Source organism: Dipodomys spectabilis, unplaced genomic scaffold (genome assembly GCF_019054845.1).
Source record: "Dipodomys spectabilis isolate Male_0828 unplaced genomic scaffold, ASM1905484v1 ptg000019l, whole genome shotgun sequence".
Lineage (NCBI taxonomy): Eukaryota > Metazoa > Chordata > Mammalia > Rodentia > Heteromyidae > Dipodomys > Dipodomys spectabilis.
Genome location: NW_024870696.1, coordinates 1,948,711 through 1,973,801, shown reverse-complemented (window position 1 = coordinate 1,973,801; position 25,091 = coordinate 1,948,711). Strand labels below are relative to the sequence as shown.

Genomic DNA, 25,091 nt, shown 5'->3' with positions numbered 1-25,091 from the left:
TTAGAATTACAGTTAACTAACATTTCACATAGAACTAAGTTAATTACTTTTCAATAACATGTCAGTCAAAATGAGCCCAATCATAAAAAAGTACCATAAAGTATTCTTTTGTTCTGATATGGAAATTACATTACCATGCACATGCAGTTGAGTGTGCTGTTGGATTTCTCCAGCAGCGTTGGTAGCCACACATGTGTATCTGCCAGCATCTTCCAACAAAGTTTTGGCAATTTGTAGAACTCGACCAGAAGACTGTATCTAATTGGGAGCAGAAAGCATGGCAGTATTTGGTACTTTGTACTTGAACTTGAAACATTTGCCCAGATTAAAATAAAAAATCATCTAAGTTTGTAATATCTAATTATATTTTCCTGCCAATAGCTTAACTATCTCCTGACAGATTAGGGCCAGATCACTTCATTATGCATAAGAAAACAGGCTAGTTTGCTTGAAAGCTTATTCTTATTCATTGGAAAACACAAACTAAAATAACCCAAGGCCAGTTTGCTGGTATAGTCATAAAACTCTTCTGAATAAAAGACTTTTCGCACTGAACGATGAAGTCTGTGATGAAATTTTAAGCTATTTGAAAAAAAATGGCCACATTTTATATAACACTTCATAAATAGTTTTAAAGCAACAATCCTTTTTGATTAAATTGTCATGAGAGCCCAAAAAATAAAAATTATAAAATATAAAAAGAAGAGTGCAGATACATTTTTTTCTGATTGTTTTTCCTTATTTCTCTCTTTAAACTCCTTGTAACTGATCATTCCCATTTTGAGGTTGGTAGACCAGAAGTTCCTCTTTGGAAGGAATTCTTCTGAAATCACCAGTATCTTCCAATCCCATAATCCATTGTCCTACATAGTTGGCACAAACCTTTCTCCATCATCTGAAGCACTGACATCACTGATGACCTAAATCTTTGAAGACAGCACTTCTCTGACTTTTTTTTTAAACATTACTCTATAGATTCTTTTTCCTCTTTTTTTGCAGCTGGATATTGAACCAGCTGACAGTTTTCTTCCAAATCCTCAGTATTGGTAAAACAAAACAAAACAAAACTGTATGCAGACTTTTAGCCTTGATTTATCTCCTGAAATCTGGAGCTGTAGTTCAGACTACCTGTTAGACAGGTTAGTATATAAAATTTAACCTATCCAGAATTAAATGAATAAATTACTTCATTGTTTCCCTGAAATCTAATTTCATTGCATTTTCCAGTGGCACCCACTATTTTTCCAGCCTTCTGGGTTTTGGAGCCCACTTCAATGTCTATTAATTATACCACAGCATGTTTTCAAGAGCCCCTGTTTTCCATTTCCACGGTCACTGTGGATTATAATGGCTTCTTAACTAATGTTCCAGTGCCTCCAACCTCCCCAATTGTTCATCTATTTTGTACATACTGCCAGAATAATTCCTTTAAAATGGAAATTTGATCATTTAAGTAGTCCCCCTTTCAAACTTCATGCATGGCTCCCCACCTTGCCCAGAATGAAATCTGAAACCAGAAAAGCCATCCAGGTTCACCACATTCTGACCCCAAATGGTCTCTCCAAATTCCCATATGGATTCCCACTTAACCTATTTTCCAGTCATAATATATTAAGCATGTTAAATAACACACTTTCATATGCTTGTATTTACTGCTACAATATTGCATAGATGTCTAGGTTGACCCTCTCTTCTTTTGTTTCTTATTCCTTACCCATTAGATTTCAAATATCAGTGTGCTAGAATCTGTAGCAGAGCTTCTTGCTGAGCTACACCACCACATATTCAAGAATCTACTGACATCCCTACCTGTTGAACTCAGCCTTGCGAAGTCTAAGCCTCAACTCACAATTTTTCTCCCTCAACCTGTCCTTTTCCAGAATATCCCATCTCATTGTTTGGCTACAATTTCCATGAAGAGTTTTAAGACAGTAATGTCATTGATCATGTTACATTAATGACACATGATCAGTGACATTTATCCAGTTAATGACATAGGTATATAAGGTAGATAGATTCCTAGCAGTCTTACTTATACATCCCTCTCCCTCACCTTTTAGAAACAGTCTCTCACCAACCCCCATTGATTTCACTAGTAAATAACTCTCCAATCTATCCAAATACCTTCTCCTCCAAGGCCAGAATGTGAGTTCACATTTCTGTTTCTTTCTTTGATCCTAACTGGATCTAGACATCTACTCTTGGCTCCCCCAATGTATTTTTCAGAGAGGATCCAGGTAACTATAGTTATGAACCACACAGTAACATTGTTTTGGTCAGTGGTATGCGCTCTCTCTCTCTGCCCACCCCCCTCTGTACATGATTGTATAAATCATGTAGTGTAGGTACAAATGAGAGTTTATCATATAGGTCTGTAAAAGTTAACTCAGCTAACCATGCATTTCTCAGAATGTGTGCACATGGTGAAGCAAGGCATGTGTATATGTAAAATGGAAAACTGATCATACCCCAACTGTCTTAAAACTCTTCAATGGCTTCTTATTTCCTTATAGTAATAATCAAATCACTGGCCTTAGGTAAGTGATTCCTTCCAGCTCACAGTGTCTTCTGAAGCCACCTCTCTATTGCCACTGCTCCTCAGACCACTGGCTTGCATTCAGGTCTTCAAGAAGCATTATGCTCTCTATGAAACCTGGTTGCCAGTGACCATCACCTCTGCAATACTTGGTTGTTTTATACTAAATCATGCATTTAACTCTTGCATCTTCTTCTGAACCCTCTTTGAAGATTTCCCTGGAACTCTTCCTCATCTTAAAGACTTTCATCATTGGTAATGCCCTCTACCCTCTCTCTATCCTCTCTTTAAATCAGACACTGTAGCCTACATTTCTCTTTTGGCATCACTAACATGATAAAGTGTATCTCCTAGATAAACAATTATTTACCTACCCTATGTTTGAAACCTGTACACTGAGTATTTCTCTAGATCAAAGGTTTAATATAAGATGAATACCAATGAATATGAAATAGGGATAACCAATGACAGGATATCTGCCATTACTTCCATAAAAAAGAACTCAAGAAAATTTATCACAAGTCACATTCAAGCTCTCATTCGCCAGTTAGGTTGGTTCAAGTTTCAACTAATTGACTCTGATTTTAAATGCATTTTTTAAATTATCTATATTTGAAATCTGTTCTATATTTACCTATCAATAAATGTTCTAAGACACTGTGATATGGCAGGGACCATGCTTTCAGGAAGTAAATCTATCCCCAAAGACTTATTGTGTCTTTGCTCTTTTCAAGCTCACAACTCACATTAGAATTTCCAGGATGCTCTCTCTCTCGCTCTCTCTCTCTCTCTCTCTCTCTCTCTCTCTCGCTCTCTCTCTCTCTCTCTCTCTCTCTCACACACACACACACACACACACACACACACACACACACACACAGGACTTTACCATAATTTTAGTCTACAGTGAACACATTGGGACATAAGGGATTATGACTTCTGCATATTACCCACTCAAGAGACAACAAGTTTTTAATAGGTGAAACAGGAATAAATCAAAATGATAAAAAGCCCAACTATTATTCACAGGTCTCTATCATTGTTAAAGTATTTTCTCTTTAAGTTCATGTGAAATAACTAAAGAAAACAGCATTTTTACAAAATCTCTGCCAAAATCTGTCTAATGGGAAAACTTAGAATTAAGACAATTGTGGAAACATGTTTTGGGGGTCACACAAAGGGGGGGGGTCACACAAACAGAAGGAAGAAGGGGAGCAAATGCAGTTATTATATTCAACATACATTATGTAAAAATTGTATTACCTAACATGAGAGCAGGATGGGAGGGGGAGGAATGGAGGAGCGCATGGGAGGGGTAACATTTATCAAGAAGAATCATACTCAGAACCTGACTGATAAAACTGCAACCTCTTTGTATAACAACTTAACAATAAAATCTTTGAAAAAAATAATGATGGGATAGCTCTGGGAAGTTCTCTGCAGCTTTCTTAATTTGTTCTCACTAATATTTGCACTTACTTTGAGATTTCCTTGGGCAGTATTCACAGGCTGGCCATCTTTTAACCATGTAATGGATGGGTTTGGAATGCCATTGGCTATACACTGCAAGGTAACAGGTTTGTGTTTTACCACAGTCATTTCAGAAAGTCCTGAAGACTTGATTGTTGGAGGAACTAGAGAGAGAAAATAAAAAAGCATCATCAAGGGGATTAAACTGTATTAAATTACGTATGAATAAATTTAGAAAGAAAAATAAACTTTACTTCAAAAAATGGTGAAGTAATTTCATCACAAACTTAAGAACTTTTAAATATCACTTGCTTCTCAATTACAGATTTCTAATTGTCCAAAGAATAGGCAAGATGTACATCTGGCTACATCAATCTATCATGGCTGTTTGGTTTAAACTTATGGTGTGTTTTCCCAATCAATAATGACGGTACACTTTTCTGAACTAACTCATTAAATCAAGTTGGGACTCCTATAATATTTATGCCACATGACTTCACTCCCAGCAAGGTTGACTGAACCTGAAATGGCGGCTTGATTTAAGCTGGGTGGGCCAGGCTCTCTCTCAAGAAGTTGAAACTGAGACTGAGAAACAGGATTATCCATATTCCATCACAGGACATTGGGCACAAAAAAAATCCCACAAAAATCCCAAACCATGATTAAAACAAGTCTACAGAGACAGAAAAAAAGGAATGAAATTGAGATACACAGACTTCTTCTGGTGGCTTCCAAATGGCTCTCCAGTCCCTGGGTCCATTCCCTTCTTTCTCAAGTTTTGCCGGCAAGCAAGACATCTAATACTCTGGCAGAGACTTGTTCCTGTCATCAGATTAATGGTTGTAACCCAAATGTGCCAGTTCTGTGAATGTGCTTATGTTCCCTAGATCTTGTAATTACACCCTCAGTCTCAGCTTCTGGAAAGTTCTACATTCAACATCACTCTTAAATGCTGACACAACCCATTAAATTGGAATTTGCTGCCTGTCTCTTCAATCTTACTTAGTCTCAGTCTTCAGACTGCAGCACTCTACATGGAATACACTTCCTCAAATGTAAACTCTGTCTCCATTTATTCACATGATACTTCTTGGTTGAAGGACTAAGGGAATATCAATTTTGTCTTCATAATAGAAATTCACACCTTTCACACTACTTTCAACAACTCAACATGTATCCAGATGACTGGGATACAAGCTGAAGTAGATTTTAAAAAAATAACACTGAGGTGAACTGACAATGTAATTCCTGTCCCTTCTGATACATACCATGTACAGTCACTTCAAATTCTTTCCTTTGGTTTCCAGCCATATTGGATGCCACACACTGATATAGGCCTGTGTCTGACACCTGAGCCTGAGTAATAACCAGTTTGCGTCCATTTAGTAAAATCTTGAACCCATCTGTTTCATCAATTAGATGACCATCTTTCAGCCACCTATAGAAAAAAAAAAAAGAATTCTGGGCATGTATATAACTTTTATATATGTATACATATAACTTCTGCTCTATTTTGAATTTATGTCATTTCCCAATTATTCAATCTGTAAAATAAATTATGAATGACGAAGAGAAGAAGGAAATATGGCCTAACATATAAAGTGGTATATTGCTGGAATAACTATGTATTGAGTTCTTTATTTTTCTAATCATTTTAGGCTATAGAAGGGGCAAATGACCCTAAGCATCATTGATTTCAATACTAACTAACATTAACTGCACAGTCTAAAAACATCTATATGAAATCACGTAATTTTATATATTTTAAGTATTTTGAGCTACAATTTTCCGTTTACGTTAATTTCTCTTGGTGGTACTGGAGTTTGATCTAAGGATCTCGTGCTTTCTAGACAGGCACTTTATTGCTGAGACACATCTCTAGCTCTTTTTTGCACTGGTTAATTTTGAGGCATTGCCTGGACCACAATCTTCCTTTTTAATAAATTCCAAGAATAGCTGAGTGAACAACCATGTTCAGCATGTTTCTTTTGACATCGAGTCTCTATGAGTTTTTATTCCAAGTTGGCCTGGAATTTCAATCTTCTTGTACTTAAATTCCGATGTAGCTAGGATGACAGGTATGTATTACCATGTCCAGCTGTTGATTAAGAAGGGGTCATGTGTATTTGAGCAGGCTGGCCTCAAACTATGATACTCCCAATCTCAGCCTTTCAAGTAGCTAGGATTACAAGTGTGAGCCACTGGTGCCCAGCTTCCACTTAGGTTTTAATCATGTGTGAATATATCTCATTCGCCTAGTTGCTCAATTCTTCCTTTGCATATCCCATCTCATTTTGTATGCAGTGCAAATGTTAAGCATATATGCATGCTACCTTCTTCTCTCCCTCTGTCTATTATTCTTTTTACTTTCTAATTTGTTAAGCCTTTCAGTACTTCAAGAAGAGCTAACAATAATGTTTGATAGCCTGTCTCTCTCAATTCACGATATCATTTTGAATTGGATTTCAGTGGGTCATGCTTGTCTGTAATCCTAGATACTTAGGAGGCTGAGATGTGAGGTTCATGGCTCAAAGCAATCCAGGAAAATTGATGAGATTCTTATCTACAACTAAGCACCTAAACTCTGGAAGTGGAGGTATGGCTCAAGTGGTAGTATGCTAACCTTGAGCACAAAAGGCTCACAGACAGTGCCTAGGCCCCAAGTTCAAACCCCAGTACCAGCATTTAAAAAAAGTAATATCTACAATGATATAAATGAATGTCTCAAGTTGAAGAAATTCAGGCACTCTTTGAGTACCACATGGAAGTTTCTTTGTGTGTATGTGTGTGTGTGTGTGTGTGTGTGTGTGTGTGTGTGTGTGTGTGTGTGTGTGTGTGTTGTATAGGCTACATGACCATATAAAATGATGATAATTGAAATGAACTCCAAGGCATGGAAACAACAGGTTTGTTTGTTTGTTTTAGTTGTCAGCCTTGATATCGCCAATGTACTACATCTAGTTCTTTCTTCTTATTTTATATTTCTTTTTCCATTGGTTTTATTCCTGGAAATCTCTGTTTTTGATTCTGGTACCTTCCATCTTGTATATGTATAAATATATTTATCTGATTGGGAGACGGGAAGGAAGGGGAATAACAAAAATGCTGAAAGAAGTACCAAAGACGACCTGTTGCAAGGACACTCACAGGACCAGGACACTATGTCAGAAATGACCTTTACAACTTCGTGAGTGGGGAGTAGTGGGAATGGGGGGAGGGAAGGGATAGTGGGAGAACAACAATGGAGTGGGTAACAGTGTTCAATGAGAAGTAAATGTAATTCCTCTGTACAGCATCTTTACGATAAAATAAAATTAAAAATATATAACAGGAATATGGTTTTAATTTCAATTTTACATACATAGCCTTTCAAAAGAGTTTAATGATATCAGAACACCTAGCAAAACAGAAGTGTTTTGAAGACATACCAAAACCCTTACATGATAGTTGGTGGAGGTGAGCCTGTCACATGACAATCCAGCTCCAGTAGGTTATTAACCATAACAATGAAGTATGATATTTCATCTCCTCCTTCTACAGCTGGTGGCACTACAGAACAGCAGGAATGGATGTGAAAAGAGGAAAGACACATCATTACCTCAAACACTGCTAAACAGCAGATTAGAAAGTTGATCATTACTATAGTCTTTGGGTATGTGAAGGAAAGTTGATTGATAGGTATTAGAAATACATTTTGTAACAGGCACTAACTAGGATCATTGCATATCCTTAGGATGTAGTAGACACTTTTCTCTAGTTAGCACTATGATGTTACTGATGCCATGTGAATATAGTCAATTCATATTATACATCGCATGTTTTCATAAGAAAAAGACAGGGGAACCCTTCCTCCTCCAAAAGTAGGTCATGTATTAAAAAAAAATCCTTCAATGTGCGAAGACATAGAGACTCAAGGTTGCAAAGAAATTTCTGAATGTCCAGAGTGTTTCCCAATAGTGTTCAGGATGAGTGCTTGCGGCTCACTGCAATCAGATGTCATGATTTAAGAATGGAAGCAAAATTAGTAGAAGGATTAGGCTCTGGTAGCTCACACCTGTGAGCCTCCTAGCTATTCAGGAGGGTGAGGTCTGAGGATTGCTGTTTGAAGCCAACTAAGGCAGGAAAGTCTGTAAGACTCCTACCTCCACAAACAGCAAGAGGTATGCCTGTGGCTTGAGTGGTACAGTGCTAGCCTTGAGCAAAAATTAAAATAAAATGTGGTCAGAGACAATACCCAGGCCTTGAGTTCAAGCCCCAGAACTCAGGACTGGCATGTGTGTGTATGTGTATGTGTGCACACATTTGCATGCACGTGCATGCACACACACACACACACACACACACACACACAACAGTGTGTGTGTAAGATCCATGTGAGATTTAGATCATGGATCAAGATGTGAAGTCTACCTCCTAGAAATGTGCAGTCCAGATACGAACTAGAAATTATATGTTATCTTAGATTGGTTCATATTACATGAACAAAAATTAGTATACAATACACTAATTAGGTTTTTCTGTGATTCTGAGAATCCAGGCAATAACACTTTTAGTTACCTAAGACATCAACTTCATATTTGATTTCCTTTTCGCCTGCCACACTGGTAGCCACACATATGTATTGCCCCCGATCGACTTCTAAGGCACTCAAGATTTCAAGTTTCTTCCCACCAGCTTCTATGCGGATCTTGTCACTGGCTTTCACTGGTACACCATCTTTTAACCAAGTGAGGGCAGGAGCAGGGTTTCCAGCTGCTTTACATTCCAGGGTCAAGGGCTGAGTGAGGATAACTTGCTTATTCAAAGGGGTGGCCAAGTCACCTTCGATTATTGGAGGAACTAGGCAGAAAAAAAAGGTGATATTTCAGGTAATTCTTTAGACAGTCATAAAATATATATCCTAATGACAAAATGGGAAGATTTCCTTCTCCTATAGCTTGATCATAGAAACTGGCTATGTATTCATCTTCTCGTAAGCTACGGAGGTAAGAATTTCTTGGTTCTACTGGTTTGAAACTATTGAAACTATTCTGGAACACTTTGTACTGTGAAAAGACATAGAAAAGTTATGGAAACAGCCCAGATGCCCTTCAATGGACAAATGTGTGTATACATACATACATATATGTATGTGTTTTTGTTTGTTGTCGGTAGTGGGGCTTGAACTCTACATTTGGGCACTGTCCCTGTGCTTTACAGCTCAAGGCAAGCATTCTACCATTTGAGCCATAGCGCCACTTCTGGTTTTCTAGTGGTTTATTGGAGATAAGAGTCTCATGGACATTCCTGCCTGGGTTGGTTTTGAACCACAATCCTCTGATCTCAGCCTCCTGGGTAGCTAGGATTACAGGCGTGAGTCACTGGTGCCCGGCTATGTATGTGTTTATATGTGTCTATCACATTATACACACACAAGATGGAATTTTACTCATCAGGAAAAATGGTATTATTGATATTATATCATTTATAGGGATAGAGATAGACCTTGAAAAATTATGTTAAGTGAAGTACGTCAGGCTCAGAGAGACAAAGGGCATGTGTTTTCATTCATATGTGGAAGTGAGATCTAAATCATAAATATATGTGTAAAACTACACTGGGTCATATGCATCTATATGCAAATGTTTTAATTAAAGTATGGATATGTACAGGAAGATACCAGTGGTGTTCCTCCTTTGAACAACTTACATTTTAATGAAATTAATGCCAGGAGGAAGCTGAAACGTGTTGTTGTTGGGCAAGGTAAAGTCAAGGAGAAAGAGGACAAATGAGAGAAAGGAAGGGTGAGTGAATGCAGTCATAATATTCAATGTACATATGAGAAAAATGGCATCAGGAATATTGGGGGATGGGAAAGGTTGAAAGGCATGTGGGAGAATGGTAGCAGGGATACCCTTGATCAATATTAATTCTACTCACAAAGTGACATGATGAATTGAAATACCTTTGTACCGATAACAAACTTAAAAGAGGCATCATGGAAAATGATATCACTCCTAACAACTTGCTTACCTTCGCCGTAAGAATCTAATGTTCCAGATGCTTCCAGTCCCACAGGCATAATTTTGTTGAATAACTGAACAACTTGTTAATCACCTTAGCTTTAATAAGTATTTTTCTAGAGCATAACAAAATGTTCCAAATCTCATCCATGCAACTTAAAGAAATCCCACCCATTCTTTATTATGAACAGATTGGATGTTGGCATATCAGAAAGCATCATTAGAAGGGTAATCATTGGGGTATCTATTTTCCTTACCATAGATGTCAACATGGAATGACTTTTCTGCAGTTCCAGCAACATTGGTTACATGACATGTATATGTTGCTGAATCAGAGACTTGCGCTTGTGGAATATGAAGGAACTGCCCTTTATCAACATAGAGTGCTTGTGAGTTGGATATAATCAGCTGGCCGTCCTTATACCAAGTAATCACAGGCATTGGAAGGCCCCTCGCTTCACATTCCAGTTTAATCACACTGTTGATCAATGCTGATATTTCAGTGGTAACATTCCCTCCTTTAATACTAGGTGGAACTGTAAAAGATTTCAGAACAAAAAACAAATCTAAGTTGTCAAGCTCTTCAATGCTATAGAGGTTCAGTATTGTGTTTAAAGTAAATACAAATTAGACAGGAAGTCTGTGAATTATCTGCCGAGAGCAAATTGTCGGTCTGGTCAAAACAAACTAGATTACATCCCCTTAAACTCCCACCCCAATATCGCCAATTTGGAGTTTCAGATTTCAGTAAAAACCATAAATTACTCATTATTTCAGGGACTCTCTGAAGTCTACTAGCTTATGTTTGAGTAACTAAGAAAGTGTTATTTCACAAACAAAGCAAACAAGATAAAACCTCGCAATAAATAGCCATAATATGGTTGGAATCAGGAAAGGGAACAGGAATGTCAGATGTCCAATGACATGCCCTCTCTTCATGAAATACGAAAGATCCAGGTCTAAGTGTTTTCATCACGGGCTACTGGTAACAGCTGTAGATTCTTTTGTTTTTACTGCTTATCTTTTTTGAACTGCCGTTAGTCCATTCATTCAACTGCACTCGTGTAACTGGCCACATGTGTATCTTTCACACTTGACCGCACTCATTCATGCCTGGCCTCTCACACCACCCAAGCACTGGGTTTTGCAAGCACCCAAGTTGCTCAGTTTGATAGATGTATTGAATATGGTCATTCCAGCATTATGCTATAATTGCACAAATTTTCAAGAAATCAAATGGCATGTGTCTGAATTTGAATGTCTTAATATAATATTGATGAATGCTTACATTTTCAAATAGAATATCCTATAGAATGTTTCTCTTATGCTTAGAATTCTCTAAGTTTTCTTTTTTAAGAGAACTGGGAGTTGAATTTAGTGTTTTGTGCTTATTAGATAGGTGCTTCAGCAATTCCCCCAAGCCCATGTTCTTATTACTATCCATTTTCTTCCCCCCCTCCACTATCTATTCACCCTTTTACATTGTTGCTGCTTTTTCCTTATTCCAATACAATGTGTTTTTATTTACATGTGCACTGGTCCACTGGCATCATCTTTATGTCTGTGTGCAAGTAAGGAGAAGGAACAAGTCTATCCTAGTGTGAAACATATTCTCAATCTGAACTCTGTAAACACAAGTCCAACTAACAATGTATGGCATCTGTTTCAATTTTTCCCCATTTTTGGAATGAAAGCATATTCACAAATGAAGTAATGAAAGTATAAGGAAGCACCGGAGGGTTAGCTAGAGAGGAAATGGCATTGTTTCCTTAATTATCAAATTAGAAGGTCAGAGTATTACAATGCTTTTCATCTCAGACAATCTTAAAGCTTTCTTTTTTAGGTGCCTAGGGACATCGTCCAGAATGAATGAGTGGGTCAGCAATGAAAGAATCTAAGTCCCATAGAAATAAGATTCTTACCCAATCACCAAGATGTATTCATCACAAACCCTGGCAACAATCCAGAAGGGGTAGGGAAGACTACTCAGCCAAGTAAGGAAGTATAATACTTCTAGTTTAAATGACTCTCTCTAGGTGAGGGTCAGTGGTAACAGTAATATTTTTGTTTAGCTTGGGATTTCTATAATCTTTCAGTAATGTTACCTTTTTATAGGACATGTTTTTCATAACTGATTTCTTCTGTTGATTTCTATTTACAGGAATAAATGATTTTAAAAGACTGCATTAAATATAACTTCTTTTATTCAACATGGCTACTCAAATGTATATAAAAATACTAACATTTAAAAAAGACCATTGTCCATTGTATGGCTAGTGAAGATCTTCTCCCAATCTGTGGGCTTTCTATTGATCTTGCTAGCTATGTTCTTTGCCATGCAGAAGCTCTGCAGCTTCATGCAACCTTTCTTTTATTTGTTGTTTCTGGGTCTCTATTAAGGAAATTTCGGCCTGGGCCAAGGAGACCTAGGGTTTCTCCTATTCCGGACTGTGATGTTTTCAGGGTGTCTGCTTTGACTCCGAGGTCTTTGATACATTTCGATTTGATTCTGGTGCAGGGTGATATATAAGGATCTAGCTTTGGTTTTCTACAGGTGAATAACCAATTTTGCCAGCACCATTTACTGAAGAGGTTTTCTTTCTTCCATTCTATCTTTTTAGCTCCCTTATTGAAGATTAGGTGGCTATAGGTCTGTGGATTCATTTCTGGGTTTTCAATTCTATTCCATTGGTCCTCAGGTCTGAAGCAGAAAAGGACAAAAGCTATGTACATATGACCATATAAAATGATGCTAAGCAAAATGAACCCCAAGACAGGGACACAAATATCTTCTTTCTTGCTTGCTATTGTTTCTAACATATTTATAATGTACCATGTGATTTTGTTGTTGCTTTCTATATTCCTCCCCCATGATATAACCCCTTGTTTTCACTGTATTTGATGTCGGTGCCTTGAATTTTATATATACACTTTTCTAGTTCGGGGAGGGGAAGGGAAAAAACAAAATGCTTAAATAAGGATACAGTTGACCCATGCATTGTAACAATGAGATTTACAAAACACTATGTTGAAGATGAACTTTACAACTTGTGGGGCGGGGCATGGGAGGGAAGGGATGGTAGAGGAAAGACAAAGGAGGAGGCAACAATGCCCAATAGGAAATGTACTCATTACCTTGCTCATGTAACTGTAACCCCTCTGTACAGCATTTTTACAATAAAAAGTACAAAACAAAGAGAGATTAGGAATGCAATTAAGTTACATAGAAATCAAAATAGAGTCTACATGAATTTTAGGTTTTAAGATCATGTGAAAGTTGATAGGCTCCGGTGGCTCACACCTATAATCCTAGCTACTCAAGGGGCTGAGATCTGAGGATTGCAGTTCAAAGCCAGCCCAAGCAGAAAAATCTGTGAGATTCTTATCTCCAATAAGTCACCAGAAAACTGGAAATGGCACTGTGGCTCAAGTGATAGAGTGTTAGCCTTGAGCTGAATAGCTCAGGGACAGCACCCAAACCCAAAGTTCAAGTCCCACAACCAACCAAAAAAAAAAGATTATGTAAAAATCAAACAGATAATTATAAATTCACATGATATGGATTATTCTAAAAAAAAGTAATCCATATGTCTAATATTTTACCAGTACAGCAGCACTATTACATCATCACTACGATTATCTCCATTTAATATTGAGAAAACCAAAGCTCAGAGTGAAGAAATTTATCCCAAGTTAGTAAGTGGCATAACACAAGTCTGTTCCTCCAAAATGCCTAAACTCATCTTAATTACTCAATCAGAACTGTCTAACAGAACAAAATGCAAACCATAGATGCAAGTTTAATTTTTCTAGTAGTTGTGTAAAAAGGCAATATATTTCAGTACATATAATTAACATGAAATTACTAATTTGCTCGATTTTTTAAATCATACTAAGTATTTGGTATTGGATTTGTGAGCTGGATATAGCTAGATGACTGTTCTTTTTTTTTGTCGGTCGTGGGACATGAACTCTGGGCCTGGGCGCTGTCCCTCAGGTCTACCACTTGAGCTACAGCGCCACTTCCAGTATTCTGGTGGTTTATTGGAGATTGGAGTCTCATGGTTTCTCCTGCCCAGGCTGGCTTTGAACCGCGATCCTCAGATCTCAGCCTCCTGAGTAGCTAGGATCACAGGCGTGAGCCACCAGCGCCCGGCTTAGATGACTGTCCTTACACTGCATAATCACAGGCATTGGAAGTCCCCTTGTTTCTCATTCCAGTTTAATTACACATGATTACAACTGATTTGTATTTTATTACAGCATAATTTAGACTAGCAGTCACATTTGGTCAGTAGCCACCATATTGGATTATTGAGTGTTAGGCTATTCTTTTGTTTCACAAACAAGAAAGTTGCTGTGTACTAGACAATAAAGTAGGGAATATGTTCATAAGAACATTGTATGAAAAGGAGATTCATTGAAAGATAAGCAAATATCAGTAAATGCTAAAAAGAAAAGGAATGAACATAACATAATAGAGCATGGCTAAGTGACTACACAAGGATCTTATTCTGAAGGATCTTTTTTTTTGTGGGGAGGGGGGGTTGTGTGGCTTGAACTCTGGGATATGCCTCAGCTCTTCAGCTCAAGGCAAGCACTCTACCACTTGAGCAACAGTGCCACTTCCTGAAGGATCTAAATTTTCTTTGTGTATCACTCTCTATGGAAATGAAGAAGATGATGCAGTAAGTAGAAACCTGATAAGCAACTCTGGTCTACAGAGTTTGATTATTTCTCTATTATTATTTTTTTTTCTTTGGTCCAGTCGTGGGGCCTGAACGCTGGGCCTGGGCGCTGTCCCTGAGCTCTTCAGCTCAAGGCTAGCATTCTACCACTTGAGCCATAAGGCTAGCATTCTACCACTTGAGCCATAGTGCCACTTCCGGCTTTTTTTTTTTTGCTTATGTGGTGCTGAGGAATCGAACCCAGGGCCTCAGGCATGCAAGGCAAGTGCTCTACCACTGAGCCACCTTCCCAGATGCTGCTCTATTATTTTTTATGTCTGCTAATTTTCATCTGTCCACTTAACGTTCTATTCATGAAAAAATGACTTTGAATGTCACCTTGTTTGGAGAACGTTAAATATTTTAGTGAAAATGAAGACTGTATCGGTTCTGGTGGAATACAACAAAAAAGAAAAGCACCAATATATGAAAATTAAAATATTGCCACATGAGGAAAATTTGATTGACAGATGGGGGAAAAGGCAGATAGGGAAGAGACAAGAATGATGAAGTTGTGTATGTGATTTTTATATACATAAATGGTCATGTTGTACCCACATGTAGAACTATTTGAAGATAACAATAAACATATGCACGCACGTGCGTGCATGTATTGCCCAGTACTAGTGGCTTACATTTGTAATCCTAGCTACTCAGGAGACTGACATCTGAAAATCATGGTTTGAAGTCAGTCCAGGCAGACAAATGTGAGAGACTCTTATCTCCAATTAGCAGTTAAAAAAAAAAGCCCAAAATGGAGTTGTGCTGCAAGTGGTAGACCACTATCTGTAAATAAAGTGTTGTGAAAGCCTGAGGCCTAGTACTGGCACTGTACCTGTGTGTGTGTATGTGTGTGTGTGTGTGTGTGTGTGTGTGTGTGTGTGTGTGTGTGTGTGTCCCCATAATTAAGATAATGGCCTAGAAGGAATGAATGTAGAACAACTGAATTGTTTGTATACCGTGGACTTCAGTTTTTTATACATTTGTATAATTTTCAAAGTTTTTCCCCCCCTAGATTTCTAATGGTACAGATATTTGACTTATGTATGTACTAATCAGCTAGGAAGTAGTTGATCTCATTAGTGGGATCATATAAAAATCAATACATTGCTTGACGATGTCCATATTTAATGATAAAATATACAGTGGAACTGGATGTCATGTTCTAGTCTAAGTCACTTGAAGACAGAGGCAGGCTCCTTCTGAAGCCAGTGGCATGTAAGGAATTCAATAAGAAAGGAAAGAGAAGTAAGTGGTCTAAAACTCTGAGAAGTGTTAATCAACTTATACTGAGAGGTGATCACAACAAAAGCATAAAGAGGTCATACATACTGTAGACAGTCAGCTTCATATCCTTGGCTTGCTTGCCAGCTGCGTTGGATACAATACATTGGTAGCGCCCCTTGTCACTTCTTCGTGTGTTCTTCAGGTGTAAAATTTGTCCTCTTTCTACAAGTTCAATGTTAGGATCTCCCAAGAATAAAGGCCTAGAAAAACAAATTCCATAGGTCTATTTTCATTTTCACACATTTCCTCGCTTATTAATTGCCTCAAAAACTGTTAAGTGGCATACGGTTAAAATATGAATCAAATTTAATAAGAAAATTACTAGGAAAAGGTCCATTTCTGCCAAGTTCTCAAACTTGTTAGCATAAAGGTTTGAGAAGTATTCCCTTATAATGTTCTGAATCTTGGTTGTTTCTGTGGTGATGTTTCCATTCCCATCTCTGAGTTTATTTATTTGGGTGTGTTCTCTTCTTTTTCTGATAAGATTTGCTAAGGGTCTGTCTATTTTGTTAATTTTTTCGAAGAACCAACTCTTTGTTTTGTTGATTCTTTCTATGGGTTTTTTTTTGGATTCTAATTCATTTAATTCAAAGAAACATAGGTCCCATGGTTTCCCTTATTTGCAATAACTAGTGTATGTCTGAGTCAAGCAGAAAAGGTCAGATAAGTTGATGTTAGTGGAATGAACCCCAAGATAAGTATTCAAATGCTTTTTGTTTTTTTTTTCCTTTCATGCAATTGTTTCTATCATGTGTATAAGATAATTTCTTTGTATGTCCCTCCCCCACAGTATAACCCATACTTTCACTGTTTTTGATGTTGGTATAATTTGTGGAGGGGAAGGGAAAAAAATAAATCGTTTAACTAGGGATACAGGTGGACCCATTGCAACAATGAGATGTACAAGTTGTTATGTCGAAAAATGAACTTAACAACTTTGGTGGGGAGTGGGGAGAGGATGGGGTGGGGGGAGGGGAGGAGTATGGGAAGGGATGGGAAGGGGAAACAAGGAGGAGGCAACAATGCTTGATAAGAAATGTACTCGTTATCTTGCCCATGTAATTGTAACTCCTCTGTATGGTATTCTCACAATAAAAATAAATAATTAATTAATTTAAAATAAAAGAAAATTGCAATGTAATTAGTATTCCCAATCAAAAGAATGAAATTTCAAACATTTACTAAAAAATGTTAGATCATGATCATTTTGAAACAAAGTTTTCCCATTGTAACATTTAATCATTACATGATAGTAATATAATACCAGAAGGTTGTTTCCTTATTCTTTTTCCCTTTTCTGCTTCCTTCCTTCCCTCCCTCCTTCCTTTTTTCCTCCCTTCCTTCATTCCTTCCTTCCTTCCTTCTTCCTTCTTTCCTTCCTGTCTTTCCCAACCTCCCTTTCTTCCTTCCTTTTTTTCTTTTTCTCCTTTTTTCTGGTACTAAGTTTGGAACTCTTATAACTGTCTCAGCTTTTTTGCCCACAGCTGGTATTCTACTACTTGATTCATGCCTCCAGCCCAATATTTTGCTGATTAATTGGAAATGTCCAGCTAATTTGGGTGAAAAAGGGCCTTAGAAACTTTTGAACAAGATTCTCTTGATATTTTCATTGGCCACATTTTAATATTTGAAATATCATGGTTATTGACGTTTGTTGTATCCTAAGAATCATCTTTTGAATCCATTAATGTTTCAGGAAGACCTTCAAACCAAGATGAATCATTACAGTCATTTTCATGTAGGTAAATCCCTTGAGATTTGCAGTCTGGGAATCATAAGCCTGCTCTACTATGGTTTCTTTATGTCCATATACAGCCCTAGCTTAAGTATTGATCTTCAGTTTATAGCCACAAGCACATTATCTTTTATAGTAACCTAATCCCATGCAAAATGATAGTTATCTCTGTGTTTGAATCTTGACTTTTGTCACTGCTAGTCTTGGAATGGAGAATTTAAATGTACAGTAGGTTTGAATTCTTCTGTTTCTAAAATATTTTCCCAGCATTTAGAAAGAGCTTTGCTATTCCTAAGAATGAAAGATACCAAAAGAATTCCAGGCTGTTTTTAGTAATACTGATTTTATTTAATTATTAAATGAACACAAAGGATTAAAGCAATTAAGTGGGAGGAACTCCACACACATATGCACATCTGTTTCCTGGCAACTAGGACCTGAAAATAAATACAGAAAAGATACTCACTTCCCATCCTTGAACCAGTGGATAACAGGAAAGGGAGTGCCTTTGACCAGGCATTCAAGGGTGGTGTTGTGGGTGAAGACAACAGAGACTTCATTTGGTAAGTTGGCACCTAGTATGGTGGGTGGAACTTGAACAAAGACATTTATCATGAAAATCTATGACTGAGCACAAAAAGTTAGGGAGAAAGAACAGATGGTCAATGATTTCTATAGTATATTAAGAATATCTTGTTAAAAACACAGTATCACCCAATAATCCCTTTACACATCACATCTGTATACCCAAGTGTTCAATTTAAGAGAAGAAATATATTCATTGGACATTTGGTAGTAGGAAAATTATGAACAGGAGCTATAATAGAATCAAAGACATACTGAACTTGCATGCAAAATAAGGCTTTGATTTTAGTTGGACAGCTAGTGGCTCATGCCTATAATCCTAACTACTCAGGAATCTGAGATCTGAAGCTCAGGGTTCAGGCCAACACAGGCAGGAAAGGCCATGAGACTCTGATCTTCAATGAATCAATGAATAACCAGAAAGTCAGAAATGAAGATGTATCTCAAGTGACAGAGTCTTATCTTTGAACAAAAATAACTCAGGGACAGCAGACTTTGAGTTAAAAACCCAAAAAACAAAAAGAGCTTAGATTTTAAATTGGTGGTGATAGCCACACAAAGCAGTGTTTTAGAAAATGAATGTCATTTTCAACCAGTCTTAAAATGTTCAAGTTGTCCATCTTATATGTCTCTTTTAGAGGACTCCTATGCTAAAATTGGTATAAGGTTTCAATTGGGAATGTGTGTGGTTATCCAATTGGTATTTTAAGTCCACACAGCTACTGAGTGAAAAACAGATCAGGGTGGCAAAGAATGGATGCCCAAGGATAGTTAGGAGGCTATTTTCAGTATTTATTTTGCTTACAAATGATGACATATTTCCACAATGGGATAAAGTGGATGTGAAGGATACAGGTAAGTTTCAGGAATTGTGGAAAGGGTAGTAGAAAGAAGACACACAAGCTCCTGAAGAAGCAAGTAGATGGATAATGGCCTAGGGCATTCAGAGGGGTTTCTAAAACCTATCAGAACACATACTCACTGGGATCTTACTGTTTGATTACCAATAAGGTATTGGATGATATACAACTGAGATATTCAAATCAAGAGCTAGGTGTGGTAGTACACATCTCTAATCCCAGCATTTAGAAGGCTAAATAAGGAGATTGAAGATAGTGTATTTCAGACTATTTACACAGTAAGAGTTTCAAAAAGACAAAAATAAGTGAATAAGAATGTAATATTTTAAAAGATACCAAAGAGAATATTTGGTATCTATTCCTAAAGGTTAGGCAAAAACTAGGAAATAAAATGGAAATTTGAGAGTCATCACCATACAGATAGAATTCAAAGTCATGAGAAGGAATAAGGGTCAAGAGGAAAAATCATACCGATGAGATTAATGACAAGATACTACTTTATCTCTTTATGTAGCCTACACTTAAATAAATATAGCAATGGTAATTTGGTTAAAAAATGAAAAGTACCTCATGCTTTGAGGAGACAAAAGAAATATCGTTTTTCATATATATGACTACTTATTTTTATGAATGCTAACTTTAATGTAGACCTCAATTCCGCTAGTGAATTAGAAATTATCTGGCCATTTTGATGAGTAAAGTATTGAAAAGGGAGAAAGTTATCTCATCACAAAATAAATGTTTAAATGTCAAATACGACCTCACTAAAATTACAAAATTTTAAATCTATGAGTCACCATGAAAATATTTTATATATTACAGAGGTGACTCACTGTTCAAAATTTCTCCCTCCCTATTTTCAGACTTCTCTTTCCTTATTTTAATCAGTACTTATTTAGAAACAACAATTAAAATGCAGAGGAAGTGACCTTCTTTGGTTCAAGTATAATCTTCCAACTAGAATATGTCCACAACATGAGTGCACATCATCTAACTACTCATATAAATGACTAAATCTGTGTGTGTGTGAGCTACTTCCAATAGAAGTGTTTCCTTCTCATTTACCAGAAAAATTGACCTAAGTAATATTGCACTACTTGATACAACATAGTATCATTGCTGGGTATGTAAAAATTTGGGATATATGACCCAAAGGTAGCTCTGAGTTAAAAATACTAAAGCATTCTGCACCAAATGGTGCTGGTTAGTCAAAATTAAAGAAAACATAGTAATAGAGTGAAACAAATGGTATTTCTTCTATCAATTTATTTTTTTCCTCTGACTCTCTTTGATCATGGTCAATTCTATTCCATGTCAGAAAGGATTCTGGATTGTAGTTTTTTGTTTTGTTTTGTTTTGTTTTAAAGAATGTGTTCCTTACCTAGCACATCAATACTAAAGTACTTCTGAGAGGTGCCCGCAATGTTAGTTGCCTTGCAGGAATATCTTCCTGCATCCTCTGCAGTGGTTTTGAAGAGTTTTAGTGTCTTTCCATTGTTCACAATCTGAATAGTGTTGCTTTCGGTCACCTTAAAGAAACAAAATGGTTGGTGTCATTTCCAATCTTAATAAAAATTCATAATAAAAATTGAAAAAAATGCTTGTATTACTCATACTACAAAGAAACCCACATCTGGGTGATCCATTTAAGTGCAGAGTTAAGGAGATACCTGTACTGAGATGTCTTTATTTACCTGGATGCCATCTTTATACCATGTTATGATGGGAGATGGGGTACCTTCCACTTCACAAAAGAGACTGGCCAGCTGGTTTAGCAACACCGACACATTTGTCACATGATCTTTGTCTTTAATCCCTGGGGGAACTGCGAAAGAGAGAAATCATGACTAGTTTTATAATAAATGTTATTTGTCAGCTTCCCTTTGAAGTCCCTTCAGAAGCAATTTCAGAGACACAAAATGGTTAGAAAAGTTAGGTGTATATAGACATGTGTTTTATCATAAATTGAAGTCTTAACCAATATATTGATTGATAAAAATCTTTTATGGAAAGTTTTACTTTATTATTTCAGAGTTGGAGGAAATTTGTAGAAGAATTTCATATACTGTTAAAAAGACAAGCTGCTAGCTAGGGTCTTTTATGGGGTCACATGGGACTCATTAGTGATGAAAGAAAGCAAATACCAAACAAATTTTAAAATGTACATATGCTTTTATGTATGGAAAATAGCATATGGACAGGATTTCATGTCAGAAGGTTCCTTACAATAACAATCAACTGGTGATAACCTTTAGGCTCATCATTAGTAGAAGAAGGTTAAATAAAGCATGCATAACAGATGGATGCTATGGATAAAATAAGGATCTTGATAATTCCCAAGATAGAACTGATCTAGGTATGTTCTTTTATATATGTATTTTTCATAGTTACAGGAGAGTAAAATATTACATATTCACATTTCTTTATATATTTATATTCCAAAATATATTTATATTCTTAAAATGACTGAGATGTCTCTCTGCCTATGTCTGTCTCTATCTTTGCCTCTCTCTCACACACATACATGCAAACACACACACACACACATATATATATAAACATGCGCACGTGCACACACACACACACATATAAATGTATGAGTGCACAAAGCCAAATATTTTCCTTGCCTATAACAGAATCAGATCGAATGTATCAGCTCAGGGTAAGGATAACTGTATGATTTTGTCGTTCTCTACCATTCAAGTTTCAATTGATGTAAAAACCATAATCAAAAATTACATGAGGAAGTGGCGCTGTAGCTCAAGTGGTAGAGCGCTAGGCTTGAGCTGAAGAGCTGAGGGACAGCGCCCAGGCCCAGAGTTCAAGCCCCACGACCGACAAAAAAAAAAAAAATTACATGAAACTTTAAATGTAATTAAAAATGCACTCAGACTACCAGTGTTTTGTTTTACTAGTATCTAGTCATAGTAATATTAAAAATACACTGAGAAATAATACAAATATTAAAAAATTTACAAGCTGCCACATATTCATTTGTCTGATTTTAGGATTCTTCATCCTTACCATGGACTTTGAGGTTGTATTTTTTTTCTGTGGTTCCAGCCTCATTCATCGCCACACAGATGTATTCCCCATTGTCATGTGGTGTAACAGAAGCAATGACAAACAGTGTGCCATTTTCCAAGACAGATATACCAGGCTCTCTGCCTGTCAACTCTCTACCATTGCGTAACCATTTGATGGTTGGTTTAGGAGTACCTAAATAAGAAATCAACACCTTTTTAAACAACAAAATTAGAAATTATCATTAAATATCAAGTTCATCATGGCTAGATACAGTTTTTCTGGACTATAATTTGTACCCTTAGGTACTATACTACTTTTTTATTTATTTTTTATTGTGAAAATACTGTATAGAGGGGTTACAATTACATGGGCAAGATAATGAGTACATTTCTTATCAAGCATTGTAGCCTCCTCCTACTTTTAAAATACTTCTTCTGACATGGAAATATGAGAAGATTATGGTCCTTTTGCTTATGATTTGAAATCAGTCTTGAGATCTACAATTTGTACTTTAAAGTTTTCTCAAAGTTGTTTTTATCAATACATTCAGATGAGAATGAGCAAAGGATTTTCATGTTGTCTTCACAGTGGTAGATTTAAAGAAAAACTATTTCATCAAATTGATGTAGGGAATAAAATAAAGCCAGTAAAAACATGGTACTGTCACAGGAATATATTGCAAAGATTTCCTAATCAATTAGTTTGCATAAAGGATATACAGAAGTTATGTTTCAAAATTCACTGTATAAACATGCCTGATACAATACACATAAAAGCTTCTACTACAATGTTTATATTCTGGAGATATCATCTGTCAAATAGAAGATAATAGCTTAATTCTTGAAAAATAAGTGAAGATGGCTGAGACCTTTAATCCTATCTGTTCAGAAGGCTGAGATATGGGGATCCTGGTTTAAGACCAGCTCAGGCAGGCAGACAAGTCTGAGAGATATGCATCTTTAATTGACCAGCAAGAAGGCAGAACTGGAGGCATAGCTTAAGTGGGAGAGCAGAAAGTCAGCCAGAAGCAAAAAATGTTGAGTGAGAGCTTGAAATCCTGAGTTTAAGCACCCATACCAAGAAGGGAAGGAAAGAAGGAGGGGAGGAGCGAGGGGATTATATGACAGATGTGTTCACAGGTAAAGATGACAAGTCTATACTGAAGTATACAGCAAAGCTGAAAACAGAGCTAGAAATAAATACTAACTTGATGCTAATGATGTATTTATTTTCCCAACAATGTACTAGGAACTATTCTAAGCACTTTAAAATATTGCTTAATTCTTAAAGGTAAATTAAAACCTTACATAAAGCCAATTTTGTGTCATAAAACAGTATATATCTTAGGTTAAAATATAATATATTAATGGATGAACATATAATCTAGACTAAAACAATAAAAAATGGCAGAAACACATTGAATGTCTCCTGGAAGCTACAGTCAAGTTGAGTTAACATCTGATCAATGTTGAGTATGTAAATCATATTTATGGGATCCATTTTAATGTGCTCAGGAATGAGGAAAGGAATGCAAAAGGGATAGATACTTTTCCTGTCTATGATATGAAGGAAAAAAAGAGGTGTAATAATTTCCTTTCATCCCACTCATTCTTTTTATGCACTTCTATACACTTTCATTAAAATTTAGACAGCAAACCTAATATTTTAGGCTTAAGATTTCATTAATATCTAGAGTAATACCTGCAAATGAATCAACCAAAGAAAGTAGCATAACTATAATCAAAATGGAATTCACTGCAAAAGACAGGGATACATTCTCTGGCACCAATGGGTCATATCTGTAACCCTTAGCAACTCAGGAGACTGAGATCTGAGGACTATGGGCTAATGTTAGCTCAGAGAGACAAATAAGAGACACTCTTATTTCTAATCAACGAGCAAAAAGCCAGAAGTGGAGGTATGACTCAAGTGGTAGAGTTCCAAGCTTGAGCAGAAGAGCTAAGCCTGGAGGAAGCCTGGAGTTCAAACCTTACTACCTTTACACAGATGCACATGTGTAGATGCTCACATGCACATGCACACACGCATGTGTGCATGCACACACATACACACACACACACACACACACACACACACACACACACACACAAGGATTAAGTTATTGCAATACTTTGAATTTAATTACATTCCAGATGAAGATGAGGAACTAAGAAGAGATTGTTTTGATTTTTTTGTGTGTGACAGTCCTGGGGCTTTAACTCAGAGCCTGAGTTTTGTCCCTGAACCTCTCTATGCTCAAGACTAGCACTCTACCACTTGAACCACAGCACCACTTCCAGCTTTTCTGAGTAGTTTATTGGAGATAAGAGTCTCATGGACTTTCTTCCTGGCCTGGCTTCAAACTGCAATCCCCAGATCTCATCCTCCCGAAAAGCTAGGATTACAGGTGTGAACCACTGGCACCCAGCTTGTTTTGATTTTTTTTTTGCAGTAGAAAAGGGAAAGCAAAATAGGAATTTAGCTTGAGAGTGAAGCCTCAGGTAGTTAGAAGCAAGGACAATAATGTTCAGGTAGACAGAGCCCAGGGAACTGAGGGCCTTCAGCACCTTCTTGGACTCATACTGCCCTAACTTTCACTTTCGCTTTAAGAATAGTAACTCAGGCAGTGATGCTGAGGTTCAAATGGTAGAGTGCTAGCCTTGAACAAAAGAAGCTCAGGAGTGCCCAGGCCCTGAGTTCAAGCCCCAGGACTGGCAAAAAAAAAAAAAAAAGAATAGTAACTCATAACTTTGTAGAGGTCTGAAAAGTTCTTTAAAGTTAAGTTCCTTTTAATATTTATTGGAAGTAATCATTGCAGTTTGGTACTGTAGAGAGATGCAAACTCTTGCTACAGAAGGTAAA

At 36.8% G+C, this 25,091-nt stretch overlaps 1 protein-coding gene across 1 annotated transcript in view; it reads right to left on the bottom strand.

Annotated features, from left to right (window-relative positions):
• Hmcn1 (hemicentin 1) overlaps positions 1–25,091 on the bottom strand; it is a 432,339-nt gene that overhangs the window by 150,658 nt on the left and 256,590 nt on the right. Inside the window, exons 26-36 of the mRNA XM_042674344.1 lie at positions 22,227–22,421; positions 20,897–21,027; positions 20,584–20,731; positions 18,224–18,350; positions 16,068–16,222; positions 10,266–10,544; positions 8,564–8,845; positions 7,447–7,555; positions 5,275–5,444; positions 4,016–4,170; positions 135–258 (exon numbers count right to left, since the gene is read on the bottom strand). Coding sequence (XP_042530278.1) covers positions 135–258; positions 4,016–4,170; positions 5,275–5,444; positions 7,447–7,555; positions 8,564–8,845; positions 10,266–10,544; positions 16,068–16,222; positions 18,224–18,350; positions 20,584–20,731; positions 20,897–21,027; positions 22,227–22,421 — 1,875 coding nt within the window. The remainder of the gene's footprint in view (positions 1–134; positions 259–4,015; positions 4,171–5,274; positions 5,445–7,446; positions 7,556–8,563; positions 8,846–10,265; positions 10,545–16,067; positions 16,223–18,223; positions 18,351–20,583; positions 20,732–20,896; positions 21,028–22,226; positions 22,422–25,091) is intronic.